The following is a 22877-nucleotide window of genomic DNA, read 5'->3' on the forward strand; positions in this document are numbered from 1 at the left end:
AAAGTACTGCTAAAGCTAAGAGGATGGTACCAGTTAGAGCATGGAGTTGGGAAAACCTTTCCCAGAGAGATTTATACATTTTTGCTAATAGACTGTGACATATGTGGAGGGATGAACTAGTCTTGAGGCTTGAAAAGGGCATTTGGGGTGTTGATGTCAAAGAACTGACTTTATTCCATAAGCATTGGTGAGCCATCTGTTTTGGAAAGAAAATTGAGGAGGCAGAGTCCAGGTCTAACAGTAGTGGGCAGAAAAATCAAGCCAGGAACCTGGTATTTGGCTCATGTCTACAGCAAAGAAAGACATTCAGCAACAGAGTGGTTCTTACAAAAAGAATTTGTTTAAGAAATCTTTTTGAGGGCTTGTTAACAAAAATGTCTATCTTTTGGGTCTAAGAAACTTACAAGTATGCCATGAATCGCATCAATTCTTAAGAGTACTGAGTATGTTTTCTTTCAAAGTTACGTATTGAAACATAAAAGCTCCTAAGAGGTTGATTTAAGCAACTACCTGACTGCTTGCTGGGAACACGAGAAGCACCTCAACATTTTATCAAAAGCACACTACTCATTTTTCACCCCTACTTTTATACCATAATTATAATTTCTAGAATTGCAAAATTTTGGACCTGAGAAAAGCACAGGTGAGAATAACTCTCTTTCAAGGGGGTGGAGCAGCAACTGAATAATAAAGTAGTTGAAACTCCACACAATAACAGGGTAGAAAGAGGTTTTAATTTTCATTTAAACAGCTCCCATCAAAAGGTGCTAAAGACTTCAATTTTTCAAACAGCACCCTGGCTGGTGTAATCCAAACCCTGCGAAGTCTGCATTACATTAACTAAATTCCAAGCTTGACTAGACTGCCTTGAAAACCCTATTTCCTTGAAATTGGAAACAATTAACGTTCTGTTTATTCATGAGATTAAACCCGCTGAGGTGCAAAATGGCAGGTGTAGGGTTAGGTACTTTGCCTGAATACCCTACTGAGGAAAGACAAAGAACTTTAAACTAGGTGAATGTATGGTGATGCCATTTAGGTTTTACTTTCTTGCTAACAAAGTAGGAACAAATTAACTCACTGTATTTCCAGAAATTATACAGTGGTTAAGGGCAGAGACTCTCAAATTATTTAACCGGGGTCTGTATCTCGGGCTACCCTCTTATGTACTGTGAGTGTTTGGACAAGTTTGAGAACCTCTGTGTCTCATTTTCTTTATCTGGAGGGATGTTATGACGATATGATAACACATGAACAGTGCACAGAAGAATGATTGATGCATCCTGGGAATGCTAAAAATGTGAAGTACTACACTGCGTGAAGATGCTATGTCCGAGTTTTTTATCGTAACACCAATCTTCTAGTTCAATCATCTGAAATCTTGAAAGAAAACAAAAGATACTTTGGGCTAACGTCATCATTTGACAGGTGAGGATGCTGAGAGAGGTCAGTCACATGTCCAAAGTCACACAGGAGGTCACAGTGACAAGATGGCACTAGAATTTGAGGTCTCCGAGCCCAATCCACCATTCTTGGAGTACACACTGAGTGCTGATGGAAAAGCCTGGGTATTATCAGCCTTTACCATGATTCAGAAGTGAGTAATTCTCCCTCCTGGTGGGAGGGCAGTTCTCAGCAGGCCACCTGCATCTAGATCTATAAAGTGGGCTATGCATTTCCATCTCCTTTGTAGCCCTGGTGTTTTAGATCACCCCTCTGCAGGCCATGGAGAGGGAGAGACACTTGAGAGCGCTTGAAGCAAGCATTTTCTTCCTGATTCATCTCAGCGATGACACAGATCATTTCATAAAGGCTCCTGCCCTCTTTCAGGTCCTGTGACATGGCCCTAACACCTACTCTGCATGCCTCAATGGGCAGACAGGGAAACACACATGACCTTGTAGACATTTGTGTTCATGCTAAGAATGACCACTTCTTACACATGGACACCTCAAAGTGGAGAGCAACATTTGGGGGTTAAACAGAACATAAGGGTGTAAAAACAATCCTTTAAGATTAGAAGTTTGATCTGATGATAATCACTTCTGAGAACTGGTCATATTTTATAGTCACAGCCATCCTCCATTGCAGCCCCAGAGGCTTTTATAAATGCTTCTGTGAGAAACCCTAAAAGGTTTAAGCTCATTACAGAAAATCAAAGAGCCACATTTTTCATACAGAGAGCAGCAGTCTACAACGGACAGACTACACTCCGGGAGTCAGAGAGAAGCATGTTGGCATCCACCTCTGCCCACAACTCTATTTGTGTGACCTTAGGCAAGGCACTGCCTTCTGCCTCCTCATCTGAAACACTGGGGAGATAATCAGTGAGAGCGAGAGAAGAGCTTTCTTTTTGAAGGCGGATGCTGTGAACTGGTTCGTGCTCCCCCTCTGTCCCCCAGAACTACATGTTGAATTCCTAACACCCAGTGTGAGGCCCTATGGAAGTAATTAAGGCTAAATGAGGTCACAAGGGTAGGGCCCTGATCCGAGGGGAAGAGAGATGAGAGAACCAGCTGTCCCTCTGCCATGTGAGGACACAGCAAGAAGACACCTGTCTGCAAGCCAGGAAGAACGCTCTCACCAGAAACCAACTCGGCTGGACCTTGATCTGGGACTTCCAGCCTCTAGAACTGTGAAAAGTAGATTTCTGTTGTTTAATCCACCCAGTCTGTGGCATTTTGTATAAGCAGCCTGAGCTGACTAAGGCAGTGGAATTAGCACCATCCCTGTGTTTCCTGAGATAACCGACTGTCAGGATCACATACTCAGTGCTGTGACTTCCCACTAACAAGATGACCCCAGAGTGACAGCTGTTTTATTCTTTGTTCTTTGGACTATGCACAGAGATGGGGAAAGGAAAGCTGATACTGGGAAGATATCCAGACACAAACTTAAGATACAGCAACCTTACAAATCTATGTTAAACATGAGTGTGTGGTTGTGTATGCATCCATATACATACACGGGATGAACATACTCTGTGGTTAAGAACAGGGTTTGAATCGTGGCCTTGCTACTTACTAGCTGTGTGTCCATAGACAATTGACTGAAACTCTCTGAGCTTCAGCTTCTTCACTGCTAAGATGAGAACAATAATTGTATCTCACAGTATAGCAGTGAGGATTAAATGAGAATTCTGTGAACAGAGACAGTGGTAGGCCTTCATAAGAGTTCATTTTACCATTTTACACACACACACACACACACACACACACACACTGAAAGGATTCTTACCAAAATATGAAAAATAAAAAAGGGGAAAAAAGGCACAGCATTTCTATGTCCTCTGCACTCACTTCACATAGCCCATACAATTTCCCTATCCTACCTGACCTTCCTAAAAATTAAACTCTGTGGTTAATCTCTAAAATCTCATGATCACCTTCAAAATTATTGGCCACTTGTGCCCGGAAGAGACTAGAGGAAAAAATTGGGATGTGTAACAAGAGATAAGGGGCTGCAAAAAACAGGGAATTACAGAGGAGGCTGAGATTAGAGAGATAAGTAAATGCTAGATATAATCAATTTATAACTACACAGAGGGAAAAAGAGTTCAATGCAAATTGTCTATCATTTTCAAACTACTATTGCTATTACTTGGGAGAAAATATTTTCCTCAAATCATGGCTGATTCAAATATAACTGACTTTTTGTTTTCCCATTTATGTACTTCAGGACATATATCAGATTCCAAGAAAAAGTAATTGTGACAAAAGTCTACAGAGATACTTCGTTAAAATAATCAAAACTTTTCCTCCTCTCTCGCATGTAAATTCAATTCGACCTGTTTTTCTATTTAGGATTCATCTTTGCAAGGTTCACTCTGACCCAAGGTGTTGAATTTTCTCTCAACAGAAATTCAGCTCCTGTCATAGATGTAACAGTGGGATCACTTCACCATGGGGAAGGGCAAATAGGTCTAACAGTGGGCACAGTAAGACATATTCAAATAATTTGCTCTGTGCTAAGAGTGGGAACATTCAGAACGGCTTTTTCCTCTTATTTTCATCAATCTTAGAAGGATCTCCAATCTGGGTTATTTTTCTTCTACACGGTCATCAACGCAGAAGACTGATTTTGTTTACAAAGAGCTTTTGATTGCCAGTAAATCTGATATGCTTTCTTTGTAAGAATTTAAAGATCTTATTTATAACCACTAAATTATCTGTTGTCAGTTCCTTTCAATTTTACAAGTGATTTGAGTTTGATGTAAAATTTAGAGCCTATCAGTTTGAACAACTGTATACCAGCTGTGATTGAATAAGGCACCAAGTAGTATAATATGTGACAGAATCTTCCAAGTGGTATTAGATGAAGAAAAAGAAAAATTGCCCAAATAATATTAATAGACTCAGCCACGGACAATAATTCTTGGGAATGACTTTTTTCCCTGAAAACAGATCTAATTTCACTATTGATATGAAAATCTGAGAAAAATCCATGGAGAGTGTGTGATCAGAGAGACTGGGGAATAATTTACTCTTTTTTTTTTCTTTTATAAAAGGACTGATTTACAAAATATACTTTTGATAGCTTAAAATAATATTAAACAAAACAGTTAACTGAAAAACAGCAGCAAAATCCATTTATTCAGAACCTTGGGCATGTCATTACCCAAGTGGCTAATAATGTAACATTTCATCTGGTTCACTGACTTAAAAATTTTTTTTGGTATGTTTTCTCTCTATATATATATTTCTCTAAGTATAATTTCAAAAATTAGGAATTATCCACCTGTGGAAGTTCCAAATTCATTTAAGAAGGCTATGCAAGGTTGTTTTAATTATTTTATAAATGAAATAATAAAACCACTTTTGCTAGTTAATTATTCCAGCTTTGGATCTGGCCAGCACTAATACTTAATTTTCCTATGTAAATACATGTTAACTGATCAGTATTCATCATTAATAGTTCACAAATATTACCATTTAGTAGATATCGGTCTTACAAAAATATTTTAAGTAGAAGTAAGCAGGAAGTACGTTTAGCTGATTAATGGAAATGTGAACTCTGGGCAGATATTTCTGTGTATTGTTCATTTTTATTACTTCCATGTGTGAAGTCCCAGCCATGTTCTCTGAAGCAGAGGCATGATTTAAGGACCCAGGGATAAACCTGAGCACAGAATCATTAAATAAAATACTACTCATGTAGACAATGTTCTGTTAGTGAGCCTTAATATCCAGATGCTTAATATTTAAAAGTTAAAAAGTATTCTTGTTGAAAAGAATGTTTTCCTCCATCTTACAAGATGGTGCCTTCTAAGACAGGACGCCCACAAGTAGGTTCTGCGGACAGGAGATTGTCCAAAGCAGGAGAAAAACGACACAAACTGTAGACTCTGAGACAACAAATATGGACAAAATCTGGACATCACCGACTATAACAAGTTGCAAATACTTCCAAACTCCCCCTTCTTTAAAGAATATAACAGGCTGAAAAAATATAGCTCATAAGCTATTCTTTTTCTCCTCTAGAATTCTACCAATTACCTTTAGTGTAAAAATAATTTATCAGTCTGCAAATCATGATAATAGCAAATTCTTATCTACCTGTGAATTGATGGATAACTCTTATTTATTTCCATTTTCCTTTGTGTAAAGCCATGCCTATTTCTCTACACGAATCAGCAAAAGAATGGAAGGAGAATAAAACACTCTGAGTCGAGCCAGCATCTGATTCACAGAGTGAAAGCTTTCTGACTTCAAAATGAACAATAGTAATGCCCTAAAAAAGTTGTCCTAACTTTGTTTTTATTTATTAAAAGAAGCTCACTGTAGAGAAAAAGCACACTTGATTTATGGTTTTTCTCTGTGGAGCTACAGAACTTTAATCCATAGCTCATGAAAGGGTATAAGAGCAGCTTGAAAATTATGCTGAGCTTAATTATACTTAACGTGAATTATTCAGAAGTGCAGACAGAGACTAAAAATTTATTTCATACAAAGAAGCTTGACATTTTAATTGGTCCTTCAGAATAGAGACAAAACAATTTCCTCTCAAGAAAATTTACATCTTCCCAACAGACCTGCAGCTTCAGCCAAACAGAACTTCATTAACAAGATTAATTATCACACCAGTGTCTGCTTCATCAGGTGTATGGCCCAGGTGAAAAAAAAAGGAATGCAAAATAATGACTGACATTTCTAGCAGATAGAATTGATTCAAGGAGAGAAAGGATGACAGATTGAGCCACCATACCTTGGTCATTAGCCATTTTGTCAGGGTGTTCTACTGTGGGGGAGAAAGAAATATTATTAGACATTGACACTTCTTAGCAAGGAAGCTGACACTTCAAATCGACAGTTTTGTGAGCAAGTGTTCATATCAAGGCCAAAGCGCTGTTGAAATAAAATTGATAAGGAACCAACGTTGATGTGGTTATTTCTATTAAATAGTAGTCAGAGGAGAAAAATTGAAAATGGTTTTTGCTATATATGTTCTTAAAAATATGTTATTTGTTTCATTCCTCTACACATCAACTCAAAATGATCATCTTGTAAGTTTAATTAAAAATACAGTACATAAAAACTCATATGATCACCAAGTAATTATCACCCATATATTTTAAATAAGGTAAAGAGGCTATTTTCTTGTCTTCAATTTTTTTTTCAACCAGAGAACTTAACCAATCTCACATGGATAGGGTAAAATAAGAGAATATCATAAATGTGTTTTAATCTAAATGGTTTAATAAATTTTTAGACCTTATGAAGAGAATTCTTACCTGCTCACAACTTCAAGTACATTATGAATAATGTTTTTGAAAATGACTTTTTTTTCATTTAAAAAATATCTTTAACATTTTTTAAGTGGCTTCTTTTCTATTAACCAAATATAACTGTATAGGAGGTAAATTCACAATATCACTGCTTTTACAGAAATTGTGAGAGGACATTTTGACCAGTGTAGATCTTTGTCAGTTTCCATCAATTAGAATTATTTCCCCTATACTTGAGTTCCTTTGGGCTTCAAATCTTCTGGGTTTATTGAACTCAATTGCACTAAAACTTGACATTTAGGCTACTACACTTGCTGTTGGCTTCTTTACATGTCTCAGTTAAACTCACACAGAGAAAAATACGATAGTGTTCCCACGGGCAGCCACCTATAACCTAAGCACCTGGTTCTCTCATTCGGGGTGGCAGTCTCCCAGAAAATCCATCATCACTGCTTGAAAGGTAAAGCAAAGGTCTTAGAAGCGGTAGTCCTTCCTTTACTAATTGATGGGACACATATCATTGCCCAGAAGAATATGTAGACTGGAAATACTCAAAAAAATGATGTTGTTAATAAATACCCCTTTCAGATGAACAGGGTTTATGAATGTCACCTCATAGAAAGAAAAATTCTAAACTTAGTTACAAATTTCTACCACCTACAATTTCCTTCATTTTAAAATAATCCATAAACATATTCTATGAAAAAGGATAGACCAAGAAAGGTTATCTTAGTAAGTAGTAGACTTTGAACTCTGAATGACTCTTTGGGAAACAGCATACATACAAGAGTGCTTATTATATTAAGATTCTACCAGTTTTATGGAAGTTTTTAAATGTCATTGTAGCTCCTCAAGATTTAACAAACTTTTTTTTTTTTTAATTCACCAGGCCATCCAACCTACTCTTTCCTAGTCTAATCATCACAACTTAATTTTTATCTTAATTTTGTCTCCTATTTCCCATTAAAGACTAATGACTTCTCAAGATGCATTTTATTACAGTATTAGGGGATTATTGATGAAAGGTGGTTTTGATAGGCAACTGCATTATCTGTTTATAGACAGGGATAGGGTTTTCACTGAAATCCTAACATAGTTTTTGAGAAAGGATACTATGTTGTAGGATGTGCCAAACCAGGTCTCTGGTAAGAATGAGGAGGATATTTGGGAATCACATGTGACCACGCAATCCAGGAAGGGTAAAAGTTTGGCAGCCAGAACAGGGCACACTTGAGAAACTACCCTAATCAGCATCTCATATTTAGGGGAGAAACGTTTGGAATGATATCAAAAAAAGAGAGAAGAAAATCAATCTCATCCCATTTTCATTCTTCCTTTCTCCCTTCATCTTTAATCATACACACACATTATCTACAGTCTAAGAAAATTTTTACCAAGTGACAAATAAATATATGTTATGGGCAACAATAGCATCCTCATTCTTACCTTCTGGATTTGTTTTACTGTTAGCAATCTGGACTGGATATAACTTGAGAAATTTTGAATGTCTCAAAAAAGGTTATCAACTAAAGAGTATTTTCCCAAAGGGATAAACTATATCCTAAAAGTTACTGTTTATTAAAGATGAATAATGGCTTAAAAGTATCATAATTTGTGTCTTGACTTTTTATTTGCTCCTGCCATTTGTCAAGAAAATCATATATTTTGTCAAAAATAATGTGAAGACTAAAACTTTTCTGTATTCTGATATGGAACTTTCAGTTTTATATCCTTGGATGGGAAAGATGCACATTTCAGAATGATGATTAAAGATGCCCAGAGAACAGACTACAGTCTAGTGCTCTTTCATTGCTGAACACTCAGCTTTTTTGTATGTAGGAGGTGACTCCATCCCACCATAGAATTCCACTTTGGTCTGTTTCAGTAGAAGCATCCTTTCTTCCTATTATTTGACAGGCCAAAATGGAGAAGCTCAGTTTACCCAAGAGAACAACCCATGTGAGAGGCAGAGATTGACATGCCTCTTGTACATCTTCCAAGGGTTTCACGGTGTATGGGTATCCTAATGGGGACTATTTGCTGAAGGGAGATGTGTATTTGCAGAGTCCTGTGTGGTCAGAGAATCAAGTTCAAGATTCTTTTAATTAACATTCCAAAGAAACAATCAGATGTACCGCATACACGCATGTACACAAGAGTATTGTAATTTAATCCCTTTTTAATTATAAATGTCCTTTTCATTAACCAGTGATTATGGATTGAGTTTCCTATACCTCTCTTGCTGGTGGCTAAAACCAAAGACAAAACTCTAGTCTTCTAGTAGTAAATGCTACTGTCTTTGCAAAGACTGCATATGAAAGAATGAAGCTTGTAGACACCTGCCTGGGGCATGATTTGCAGTGAAACACTTGCCTGTTACCCAGTAGACTACTGAGAGCTTTCTCAGCTTCAGGATAACATGTGAGCCTTTCTTGCTGTCAAACAAAGTTACATTCTGATGAACAGAGGCCTTATGTTTTGAAGCAGCTTTGGAAACTGAAAATCTTAAATCAGAGAGCAGTAACATGATGTGATGTGTTTAGTGTAGATTTGGTTCACTGTGACTTTGAATTTCTTAAGAGTAATTTACTTGCCTTAGAATATTTGTCATTGTAACATGTAGGATGCATGCATGTACAATGTCAATTATTGATAAAGATGGGCAAGATCAATATCTCTTAATAATTTAGAATGCAATCAAGACATCTGAAACTTGGTTTGCCATATGAGTAAGATTTGTTTTAAAATCTAATTGACTATTAATTGAGCATGACATACTGAAGATAGACAATATTAAACATTCAAATCAGGATATTAGAAATAATGCTTGTGAACTATTACAACATAACAAGTTCCTGAATTTGTTCTCAGTTCTAAACATCATTTTATAGATGAGTTTAGAGCACTTAAGGTAAACAGTACCAAATGAGATGTGGAGTTCATTAAATAATCTCCAGGATGGTTATCAGTGTGGGCCTGTAAATCCTGTGATAACTCATCACTCTGCTGCTTAATACATTTGGATGCCTTAAGTCATCCTAAACCCTCCCTGAGATCTCTAGTTGGCACACAACGTGAGCATGAAATTAATTTGGCACTTGCCTATAGATAAAGATGAAGCATTTGTGAAACAGTATCTAGTTACATTTCATGCTCCCACAAAATGAATAACCAGTTTCCTTTCGATTGCTCATTTAGAGTGAAACCTGATTTAGACATGAAGTCCTAAAAACCCAGAGAGAAGAAGATTAGCTCATTTCCTCCTGCCTCCCTCCCCAGTTTCTACTCTGTCGCTAAGAACTGTCACGAAGGCTTAGGCTGAATGCTTATTTGTGTGTTCTTGGCGAACTTTCAGATTAGCTGTTACCAAGTCCAGCCTTGAATGGCTAGCTCCCTCACCAGAATTCAAAAGTCCACTATTTATTAGGGTACCTTTCCTAGGGGAATTGAATGACTATACAATTATTCTAAGACTCTTCTCTTAATATGTCAGGCACCTGGGTGGAAATGTCAACCATCCTCATGTTTCTACTTTTTCGGTTGTTTGCCATCATGTATTATCAACTTCTTAGCCAGATATATAGATAGGCATATGTGGTCACAGATTTAAGAGCCAAGTATCCCTCTTTAGAACAACATGCCTAAATATACAACTTTAGGCATCATGCCTAAATATACAACTTTAAATACCAGCTATGGAACATTCCATTTTTTTTTTCAATTGTTAAATAACAGAGGCTCTTGAAACCATTTGTCCTCCAGAAAAATAATACTGTTCTAAAATAGTAAGGACTAACATGAGATCATTTTGACGCAGTCACTGTTCCAGGGCCTTAGCATTTTTTCTGTACGAACATGTAACTATGCTTGAATTGAGCAGCTATTTTTACTCTTGCAAGCACGGTGCGTTTTCTTCCAGTAATAATACTGTAAAGACTCTTTTTTTCCCCCTTGTTGCTATCCTAGGTCCTTAAAATAAACACGTTCATTTTGTTTGAGATTTTCTGTCTTGCCATATCAAATTTTCTTTTTATATATAAGGACAATAGTTCCTCAAAGAAAACATTTAAGGCTGGCAGTAGTATGGCATTCACATAATTCAATGCTTTTTAATTTTTATTTCCTTACATAAAAAGTTTCATTATATTTTGAATAGAGCCAATATACTTGAAATCAATACAGAATTCCAAAAAGACTGTAAATGGGGAAAAAAAAGTTAAGTTAAATACACCTGCCTTGTGTTGAAGGCAGAAAATGTGATAACACAATAGATCTTTCTCTGACATGCTGGCTTTCAGCATGAAAAGGTACATTTTAATTTATTCTGAATGTCCATTGTAGTCATGTTGCCAACAGAGAAGGCAGACAGTTCCTAATGCAGACTCCGTAAGTATTTTACAACCATCCCACAGGAAAAGAAAGGCACTGCTGTACTAGGAAATGATTCAAACCTTTCAGAGTCCTGAAGAGGATGGGATCAGAGAGAGGCCCCACTCCTTTTGCATTTCGTGCTTGAATTCGAAAGTAGTACATTGTGTCAAGGTTGAGATCCATGATTTGGTGAGTAAGCCGATCACCACTGATTGTTTCCATCACCCAGTCGTCAATTGGTATGTTCTTGTCCAAGGTATAAAACAAGATGTAAGCTGCAGAAATAGATGAATGCGACTGGGTTTAGTGTACTGACCGCATACTATACTTCTGCTTCTAAACACTCATGTTTCCCAAATATAATGTGCAATGATTATTATACATTCACAGTCTATAAACTACAGTATTCATTTAAGAAAGTAATAATTTTTTTGATATTGCAAAGATTAGACAAATCATTGCCTCAATGTACAGAAACTGAAAACGGAACAGACCATTCAAAATAAAAATATCATCTCTAAAAATACAAGGTTTCTGTGGTCTATAAATCCTGTGCATGGATTCCTGACTGACAGAAACACAGATAACAAATATGTTTTTAAGCTGCTAAATCTGTGATGATACTGTTACACAGCAATAGATACCATAATAGGCTAATGGTGACCTTGGCAATCTGCACCCCAGATGATTTCTGTGTTCAAGTAAGGTCAGGAATCACTGCTTTAGTCGATATGTGGAATCTGTATATTTTTGGCATTCATTGAGATGCTGCTGCTGCAGCTATGAATGTCTTATAATGCAGACCGCTCAGGAAAAGGTAAAAGGCGAAGGTAAGGAATTCTGTAAAACTCAAAGGTTGTAGGACTCTCTGGTTAATATTAAAATTGGAATACTACAGTTCAAAAGGGATTGTGAAATATCACTGGGCAAAGGAGTTGTTTCTGACTCATTTATAACTCGGCCCCCATGATCAATATCAATAAAATCTTCTAATATTTTTTGAATCAGAATAGTCTCCATTCTTGTCCCCAAAGAACCACATCTACTGAATAGAACACCCTAGTACTGGTAATACTTTTTTTTGTAACTTTTATTATGTGCATGTCTTATCTCTTCAAAAGGATAAAAACATTCTTTTAGTTCAAGAGCCGTATCTTATGTTACCCTTTATTCTTCAGAGAAACCAATAAAATTGTCTTCACATAATAGGTATTGAAACTCACTTATTGAATGAAATCCTCTAGCCAGTAAGCACAGATGCTTTACATTCATTACATTTAATGCATCTGTAGAGTTATCATGGGCTGTTGTAAATGCCCGATGACACTGAAAGTTTGGAGAATTGTTCTCATCCCAGGTCAGCTACATTTATTTCTGATTTTGTTTATTTGTCAAATGGAAGTAAAATAATTGCCCTCCTTGTGTTTTCAGGGTTTTTTTCTTTGTAAAAAGTATTCAATTAACCATTTAAAAATGATAGTTCTGACATCAAATAAGTACAATTGAAGGTACAAGCATCAGGTTCTGACAATTCCAAACTGTATTTGAAGTGATTTCCTGGTATTTATGGGGAAGTCGATCTTGTGTGTGTGTGTGTGTGTGTGTGTGTGTGTGTGTGTGTCTGTAAATTTGAGACCTGAGATGCAGAATAGAAATATACTACTACAACATTCAAAACTTTAAAAATTGGCCTTAGGGAAAGCATACAATTTTATCTGGATATATGAGTTTGGTGTGTTTAGAGAATATTAAATCTGTTATTGAAGTCCTACTGTAGAGATTTCCATATCCACATAGGTTGGAACAAATTCATTGGGTTTCTCAGAAACTTTCTGTACCTATATGTCCATTTCCCCGTGTCCAAGTTTCTTTCTTCATTCTTTTCTCTTAATTTTTTCTACTTCATTTTTGTCTCTTACTCACCATAACTAGCCAAATAATGAGAACTATCTCCTGTCATAGGTAATAAGACCTGAGATTGTTAACTCAAGTGGGCATTCCTGCATTAGAATTATATTTGTCTAAATATATATAAAATGTTAACACCATACATATGTCATTTTTGACTACTTCTACAAAGAGGTTGTTGTAATTGTAAAAAGAAAGTGTCAGAAAGTGTTCAATTCCACCTCTCTCCTCTGTCTTTTTCCATACTTCTTCCCACAGATCACTGATTCCCTTCCATGGTTCAGCTGCTAAGTACCAGGAAGACCAAGATGATGCCTACCAGGAAGGAGCTCAGCCCAGTGAGAGCTCCTCATCTTTCAAAAATTGATTCTGATAATCATGTCTATAGATAAATACATAATGAAGGACCCATTTCTTCCTTCCTAATAAAAAAAATTAAAAAAAAAAAAACAGTGCTATGGTGAGCGCTGTGAATTGTGCAAGACTGATGAATCACAGACCTGTACCTCTGAAACAAATAATACATTATATGTTAAAAAAAAAAAAAAAGAAGATAGTAGGAAGGGAAAAATGAAGGGGGGAAATCGGAGGGGGAGACGAACCATGAGAGACTATGGACTCTGAGAAACAAACTGAGGGTTCTAGAGGGGAGGGGGGATGGGTTAGCCTGGTGATGGGTATTAAAGAGGGCATGTACTGAAGGGAGCACTGGGTGTTATACACAAACAATGAATCATGGAACACTACATCAAAAACTGATGATGTAATGTATGGTGACTAACATAACATAATAATAAAAAAATTTTTTAAAAATTATTAAAAAATAACAGGCTATGGATTCAGGAAGACCTGACCTCAACTCGTAGGTCTTTCATTTCCTGGCTTTGCAACCTTGAGCACCTTGCTTAATCTAAGTAGACCTCCATTTTCTCATCTGAAAATAAGTTGCTGTGAGATAATGTATTTTAAGAAATTAATATATGTGGGTATTCCTATCATGTTATCTTCTATATAGTGACTACTTAGTAAATGCTACATTTATTCTTTCTGTTTTTCTTTCCTTTTCTCCTTCCTTCCTCCCTTCTTTTTTTTCTTAATATTAGTAATTAAGGAAGTATTATATTTGGAAGAGCTGGAATTTTTATTTCAAGTCAACAATAGGTTTAATAGCAAGTCAATGATTATTCTACTCAACAAATATTTATTAATTACCTACTAAGTGTCAAGAATATTGATACTGAAGAGAGAGCTTTGAACAAAATCCGAAACCTGTTGTCACAGAATTTTCAGCCCTGTATTAGGAGCATTTAGATTTTTCTCTACTGATTATATGGGAAGGGGACATAGAGGAAGAAGTCAAGATGGCTAAATTTCCAACTTTTGCAACTGGATAAACATGAAAAATTTTTATATGATGGGAATAAGAATAGTTAGACACATATAATTGCAGTGAGTGCCCAGCTTGGTCCACAATCCCGGGTGGTCTTACAACCTATTACAGAACATAACAGTGCATTATTTGGCTGGTTATGGTAGGGTCTAGACAAAAAAAAAAAAAAACACCACAAAGAAACAAAAAAAAAAGAAAAGAAAAAAAAGAGAAAGAAGGGAGAGAAAGACGGATTGGGGAATAGAAGGAAGTGCCAATAAGACAGGCAAGTGGAAATGTACAATATGAGGTAGGATATGTGTATTTAGAATTCCTTGGATGGAGATATAGATTTCAGAGACATAAGTTTGTGTTCACTGAAGCCCTGGCTATACTATACACACTTTTTCAGAGAAAGTAACAAAGGGACTAAAAAGATCTACTTAAGAAACAGATGGAAGAAATGTTCGCTAACAAGACCAAGAAGCTGTAACCTGAAATTGGGAAGAAAAGTGGGCAGATGATCTTAAAAAAGTCAAGCGAGAAGAGAATTTCAAGAAAGGGGAAATGGACTAGAGTATCACATGACACACAAAAAAAGATAACATAATCTTATCCATTGGAAAGTACTGATAGGGAAACAATCTCTGAAGACCTAACTCTTCTAACTATGTTGGTCTCTGATCATAAATAATGTTGGATGCTGCATTTATTTAGATCAATGTTTCAAAACCCTAGCTGTACATTAAAATCACTTGGGGAGCTTTTAAAATATAGCATGCTCAATCCTTCCTCAGATAAATTAAATCATAAATCAGTTAAGAATCACTGATTTGGACTAGTTGAATACTAATAAGCTGGAGCAAAACATAGTGGAGTCTGAACATGAATTTTAAATCCTAGCTCTGTTACTTCTTGGTTATTTGACTTTGGGGAAGTTATTTACCCTAGAAACCCCTCATCTCTTCATTTCAACATGGAATAACAGGAAGATAGGATCACTTAACAATACTAAAGTGCTTAGCAGGATGCCAAGCATATAATGAATGCTTAATTCATTTTGAACCATTCTCTCCTGAAAATGTCAGTCCAAATTCCTAAACTGACAGTTTATAATCAAGGAATTTAGGCATTGGCATTATCTAGATCTCCTTCTTTGTCCTCTTTTTTTTTGTTTAATCTTTTTGAAGTATATATATTTACAAATTGATGATCTGGGTTCTATGCAGAGTACCTTAATAAAGCCTCACCCTAGAATGGATTTCAAATGGGAATAATAATAGTTCATTTGTTTTAGTTCTCACTGGACATCAGAGAATTTTCTCAGCACTTCATTATTACATTCTACAAAAAGAGGTTCTATTACTATCCTTATTTTATAGATGAGAAAGTGAACTTAGGAAAGTTAACTTACCCAGGCATCTCCCTCAGAAGCTTGGGTCCTTAACCACCCTGCTTTACGTCTGTGTACATGCAGGGATGTGGTTAAACAAAGAAATATAAAGGGAGGATGTGGGCACCTTCTTCTGCATAGGCACACACATGCTCTGACACACTGGGAAAGAGCTCCCGCTTCCTTTGTACTTTCATGAGAAACCGAGTGTAGTAAATCTGGGCCCTCTGCTATATGGTATTTTGAATATTTTATCATCCTGTTTTCTGGAAGTAATTTGATGAAAGAATAAAAATATATATGGAAAAGAAGTTGTCTTAAGGGTTCTTAATGTTTGCTCCCTGTTGACTTGAGTCAAAATATCTCAACTTGAAAATAATAATTTGGTTTTAATAAATGAACTAGGCTCTTAAAGGTAAAAAGTATTGCCTCCATACTTTTACTTTACCATTGTGAGGGAAGGGATACTGAACATACAACTCTAAATAAAATATGTGGAGAAGGTTGCAATTTTGGCACACAGTATTTTATTGCTTAGATTCATTTGCATTTCTTAACATGAGGCAGACTTCCATTTTTTCCCTCAAAAAAGCAAAACTAAGCTTCTTCCAGAGTTGAAAACACATTCTATTGTTTACATTGACTATTTGATGAAATTTATTTAAATAAGAGATGAGAATTCGGGTAGTATATGGCTTATTTTATCCTTTACTAAAAAAAATATATTTTTTCCATCAGAACTCATTTTTATTTTGGCAACTTCTATTCTGTTTTTTTCTTCTTAAACTTATTATCTATTGATTTACCATACGCTTATAAATTACTGTTTATAACATAATAAAAAAGTCACCATGTAAACAAATCAAAATCTACAAAAGTACTGAAATAGAACCAATGAAAATAAATCATAACATCGATGGGAAAAAGAAAAAGAAAATTGGAATGAGCCAGCCTCAGTTTTAAAAAGCCTGGCAGAGTGACAACTAAGCATATACGATTTTGGGAAGATTTAATATCCCTCTTCTTTTTCCATATTTGTCAGCTCAAATGAAATTTCTGTTTGCTATTGCACTCAGAACAATTTTCTAGAGAAAACAAGTCTTCAGCTTAAATTTAAATCACATTTGGAATTTTCACATTATCTTTTCATTTTGGAAAATTCAGAAAGTAACTCATACAAAGTAAGTGTGCCATCTGAACTATAATTTCCGTGCTTATCTCTGTTATCACAAAATGACTGAATTACTTTGTTAATTTATAATAGTGCTATCCGCTTCTTCTTTGCAAGAAAAGAAGAAAAAGGAGTGACTCTTACATGTGCCTAACCCAATGGTTCAAGTTAATTAGACTATAATGTGCACATTTTTAGTTATACAATATTTTTCATAATAATTATATGCTATGGAGACATCTATTAAAAGCCTAAAGTGATCATTTAAATGCAAAATCCCTGATAGAACTCCATTATATTTTTCATACTAAATTAACATTACAGGCTTCTAATGGATGCTTTAATTAGGCATTGATGTTATCAGCAATATTTGGCAAAATAAAATCTGTCACTGTGAAATATTCATTAAGTTCAATTTCTGTCAGTCAATATTAAGTATTTTATGAACCTTATGATTTAAGTAAGAAGCTAAAAGCTAAGTGAGAAACTAAAAACCCCCAGACAAACCTCCTTTGTATGTGCCATTCAAAAATACACGGTCATTAGGTGTCTTTTGTATTTTGTAATTGCCAAACAACTGGCTTCGTTTTAGTCATTTATGCTTAGAGACATTCCATTAGAAGAGTGTCCCAATGATCCACAAGATGAAAAACAAAAGGTCTAAACTAATTGAAATACACATCCTTCAGAAAGCAACTCAAATGAAATGTGTATTTGTAGGCATCATTAGAAGAAATTCCGTGGTTAGCAGGGGGCAAGAAGGGACAACCAGAAAGGGCCGGGAAGTCCACTGAGGTGTTGGCACAGAAAACTAATACACAAAAGGCATGAGCCATGCACATGGGGTAAGCAATCGCAGGCCAAGCAGAGCAATGCTGGAAATAAAGCAGAGATACTTACCAGTAATTTTCCCATTGGCTTCCAAGGGAGGCTGCCAACTCACGATCACAGCACGAGGCTTCCCTTCTCGAGTAATGACTGTCAAATCCTTGGGAGCAGAGGTCGGGGCTGCGAGATGAAACAGAGACAAGGCCTTGTCATTGGATGTGAAAGAAAGCAGACATTTATGGGACTTCTAATCATGATGTTGACACTCAGAATCCATCATGCAGTATATCATGCTGATCTTACCATTTACGATTTATTTCAAGTATTTTAATTAAACAAGCAACCAAACAAATATATAGAAATGAATGTTTTTCCATGGAAGCTAAATGACTTCCAATGGTGTAACTATAGAGAGTAGAACAGAATATGTATGAATACAGAGGAGAAAAGTATAATGGATATTTCCAAGCGAGTGCCACGCTAAACATGTAAGAATCATTATAAGAACAAAGAAATGTGCACATACTTAGTGAGATTGATGGCTACATGTCTCCAAGAGACAGAGTCCTGTTAAAACTGTAGGATTTTAAAACAAAAATTCACCTAATTCTATATTTTCTTAAAAGCAAGAAGAAGGAAAAAAAAGAATGAATTTAAATGCAGGTTAAAAGATCTTGCTTAGGTAAACATATTAGATATCTCTTAGCAAGAAGGCAAAGGAATATTTGAAAATGGACGTATGGAATCTGGGAAGGTCTTAGTATCAGCCTGTCATGGAATGAGAAGGCATGAGACCATGGGGGTCTTAGAGCTAATTTTCCCACATGTTGTTGAAAGGGACCAGAATTTATCACCCCAAAATATGCCTCTTTGGCATAAGGATTATTTTAGGCCGATTATTTTTAAGTAACAGTAGACACAGGAAAAGCTCTGAAAACTTAGTAGATGTTACCCTTTTATAAGAGAAATTTGTATTTATAAGAGTGTCTCCCTCTCTGTACCCGGAAGAGGAGGATGATAAAATCTCTAGAACCTCTTATTAGGGAGAAGGCAGGAATTTAAATCTGTATAATAACGACACCCTTGTTTATTGTGATTTGCCTGAAAACCTCCCATTACTTGGTCCCCAACCCCCAAAGTATTCTTTTGTTTTTAGTTGGAGATTGTATTTAAGGTGATGGCTTGGGCCATTTCAGGGAGTTACTCAGTGTTCCTGGGTATCCTCCATGTATCCAGGAGGTGCACATGTTATTAAACTCCTGTTTGCCTTCCTGTTATTAATCTGTCTTTTATTACAGCGGGGTCTCAGCCAAGGACCTAAAAGAATAAAGAGAAAGTTGTTTTTCCTCCTATATTTTGCTCAACAAAATTTTAAATATATTTTAAATGTGGCAGTAAACTGGCCAGGCCAGTCCAGTATCTTCCAGGCTTCTTTAGATCTGATTTTCAGTCTATGCTTTGAAATGCAGTGAGTTTTCCTTTGAGGCAATGCATAATACTCCAAGTCGATTACTGACAGTCTCTTTTCATTACCCTTAGTTTGACATGTGAAATTTCAGAACATGTCTAAGTTCTATGGTTGGGTTCTGAAGGAATTTCCAGATCTCTGCATGATAATGCTTCTGTATTACAAGATAGGTACAACTTTGTCCTAATTCTGAATTCTTCACTCTTCCTATTCTCTTTGGCTCTTCTATTGGCCCTATCATGCAGAATCTGAGCAACCCTATTTTCAAATGGAGGAGACACCAAATATTTCCATCTATTATAACATTTTATTTTTAATACCCTGATTCTCAAAGCCACTAGTATTCCAGGTTAACCAAAGCTGCACCTAATCATAATATCCTGAGAAGGTACTTAATATATTTAAATTAAGAAAAAAAAAAGAAAAGAAAAGAAAGGAAGCTGAAGGAGGAGCAGACATAGGTCTAGTGTAGTTGAATCCTGAGTAAGAAACTGCATAGGTATATGGTTTTTATGAAACAAAAACAAGGACATTCTTGCAGGAAAAGAAGATGTGTTGTAGCAAAAATGTGCCCCTCCCCCACTGGTCCTGCTCTCTCTTGCTTGTTCTCTCTTTCTCTCTCAAATAAATAAAGTCTTTTTTTTTAAAGATTTTATTTATTTATCTGACAGAGACACAGTGAGAGAGGGAACACAAGCAGGAGGAGTGGGAGAGGGAGAAGCAGGCTTCCCGCCGAGCAGGGAGCCCAATGCGGGGCTCGATCCCAGCACCCTGGGATCATGACCCGAGCCGAAGGCAGAAGCTTAACGACTGAGCCACCCAGGCGCCCCTAAATAAATAAGTCTTAAAAATGTAAATAAATAACAAATAATAAATATCGGGCCCTGGTATTTAATGCACTTTCTTTTATAGCGTCATTTCCCCTTGTCTGATGAATCCGTGCTCTACTCACGCTGAACCATGCATAGGTTCCTCTAGAAGACATCTTTCTGATCCTTGCTTGCATACTGTTGTACATGCTGTTCCTTTCCTTTGAAGTCCCTGGTATGGGTACCTGATGATCCACCCAGGCCATTGCTCAACTATTATTTCTTTTGTGAAACCTCCCTTTATTTCTCCAGACAGGATTTATCCTTGGATCTGTTTGTTCGGATTCCAACTTAGCCAAAACTCTGTGGTTGTATTTCTTATGTTATTTCAGGATTTTTGTTTTTTTCTGCATTATTTCAGATGTCCTTCCAGTTTTTTTCTATTTTACTTAACTAGAATAAAATTAAGGATTTATCACCTCGACAGAATGAAGTGTTTTATTTCAAGGATTTGCCAAACACTCTTACCTTTATCACAAGCAACTTCAGCACAAGTGCACAACTATGCAGTCCCATACAGTCTTTATGTTACTGCAGAATTAGAAGCAAACCTAGAATTATTTCATTCACTTCATCTCCTTCTCACAGCTATAAAGTCTGCAGACACTTGTGAATTACTTCTTGCTTCTCATCATCACCCAGGAATCTCATCCACATGCTATTTACACTTTTGTCCAGATCACTATCTGTTTTGACAATCATCTTCCTATTAACCACTCTCTAGCAGTTAATATCTTTTTGTCAGCAATGGGTCTCACTGTTGGTGTCCCTACAAGGCTAGGCAGTTGATGAGAAATGAATAGGATATATTTATCAAGCCAGATGATAGGGTGCACTTTATGTTTATGAAAGGGAAAAATGAATGAATTTGCTTGCTTTAAGAGGAAATTACTGCTCCTTCTCTTTCGCTCAGGGAAGACCTAATGTCTTACTGGTTTATGTTTAATTCCTTTCATCTCCTTTTAAGTAAAAAAGAAGAGCAGGGCCCTTATTCTCCCCATAAAACATAACCCATTCATCATGTCTTATTCTTCCTAAGAAGCTGTGAATATTGGCATCCAGGGCAGACTTTTAGGAGAAAGAGTTAATACATGTAAACATGTAAAATAGAAGAAGTTAAAAAAAAAAAAAAAAAGGATGTTGAAATTAAATCAGACAAACTAGAAAACTTCTTATAGAAAGAAGTATCCACAAAAATATAAGAAATATTAACAATGAACTCTCTGAGTTAAGGTAGTAGTTTGGAATAAATGAACTGCCAGGGGACAAATTCTAATGGAAAAAGAAATTCAGCTTACCCAGAGAGTTTTATTGGTATATATATTTTTAAATTTGGAAATGTGTGGTGTAGTTTACCCCTAAATAGAATACCATGAAACCAATCAAACAGCTGGTTGAATCCTGTATTCTTCAGATTTTGGATTTCTGTGAACTGTAAAAGCCAAGTGCACTGCATGTCTGTTAAGGTTACAAATTCAACATTTATGATCCATAGTAAATGTGACTGGTAAAATTTACAGTGAATCACATTTTCCTGTGATTTGAACTATTTCAAATTACATGAAGGTTTTTCCATTGCATTGTCTTATTTCTAAGGAGTGAACATAACCACCCAGAAACTTCTTCCCATACCCATAACTGAGGTTATTTATGGTAAACACCAATGCGATTATGGTTGTAACGTATTATTGTATCTAATTTCTTTCCAAAAAAGTAAATACCCACCATGACTGCTAATCAAAGACTCAAATGTTTTGGACAGAGTTCAGTGCATGGATTTCTGCCTTTACTTAAAGGTATTGAAAAAAAGATTTATATTCAGATCTCCAGAGTTAATGCCCAGATTAAAACCAGATTACTCAAACCTCTGGGGATTCATTTTCTTCTTTTCTAGAGCGGGGAGGATAATACTAGATATAAAAGTGCTTTGAACTACAGAGTATAAAATATTTTCTGCAGGATAAGGTATAACTTAAACATCATAATGCACATATGTTCCAACTTCCAAAAAACCTGGGAAACACCATCAAAAATCGAAATTTGGAAGTAAGACTCTCTTCACATACCTGCTTCATATGTGGTGGCATGGGCAGTCATGCTCCACGTGCTTGACCTTCTGTTTTTTGTTACCATGACTGAGAACTCATACATCGTGTTGGGTTTGAGGCCGGTTGCTGTGTAACTCAAAGATGTTGTATCTTCTGACTGTACCAGTGGGGAATAAGCAAAGAGAAGAAGATGAACTCTATCAACTTGCTAAGTCAAAGCATGTAAAGAGACGACCAAATAACAAACAGTCTATTTCCAAATAGCACAAGACCTAGGACACAGCACTGGCTCTACTTTTTTTCTGTCAACCAGTTTACACTGGCTGATGGTAGCTCCAAAACACGATGGATTAAATCAGGTGCGATGTTGTTCAGAGGGGCAGCTAGCTGATCAATTTTCCCAAGTAGGGTAATAACCACTGTCTCAGGACCAATTCTGCTTGCTTCTGTCAATCCTATTTTTAAGCTAATCTGCAGTGACTTTAACTTTCATTTGTTTGTAATAATCAAAATCTTTTTTTCAGAAGTTTTAATTTATATATTTCAAATAGATCATCATGATTATTTTCCACTAGTAATAAAATTAATTTTTAGAGATCTACTACTTACACTTTTTAAAAATTATTTATAGCACAAACTTTTAGTGATTCCAGAATCTGTTGGGCTATTATAAAGAAAATAAACAAAAGCAATGTTGTATTGTGTGGTCTTCTTTTTATGCAAAGTTC

At 36.0% G+C, this 22877-nt stretch overlaps 1 protein-coding gene across 3 annotated transcripts in view; it reads right to left on the reverse strand.

The window, feature by feature from the left end:
* DCC (DCC netrin 1 receptor) overlaps window positions 1-22877 on the reverse strand; it is a 1149203-nt gene that overhangs the window by 96439 nt on the left and 1029887 nt on the right. For 2 of the 3 annotated variants that reach the window (XM_032422886.1, XM_032422884.1), the window contains exons 18-21: window positions 22168-22306; window positions 17837-17944; window positions 11176-11370; window positions 6205-6237 (exon numbers count right to left, since the gene is read on the reverse strand). In XM_032422886.1, coding sequence (XP_032278777.1) covers window positions 6205-6237; window positions 11176-11370; window positions 17837-17944; window positions 22168-22306 — 475 coding nt within the window. The remainder of the gene's footprint in view (window positions 1-6204; window positions 6238-11175; window positions 11371-17836; window positions 17945-22167; window positions 22307-22877) is intronic. The other variant, XM_032422885.1, reaches the window with a different exon arrangement.

This window comes from Phoca vitulina, unplaced genomic scaffold, assembly GCF_004348235.1.
Source record: "Phoca vitulina isolate PV1807 unplaced genomic scaffold, GSC_HSeal_1.0 scaffold27, whole genome shotgun sequence".
Lineage (NCBI taxonomy): Eukaryota > Metazoa > Chordata > Mammalia > Carnivora > Phocidae > Phoca > Phoca vitulina.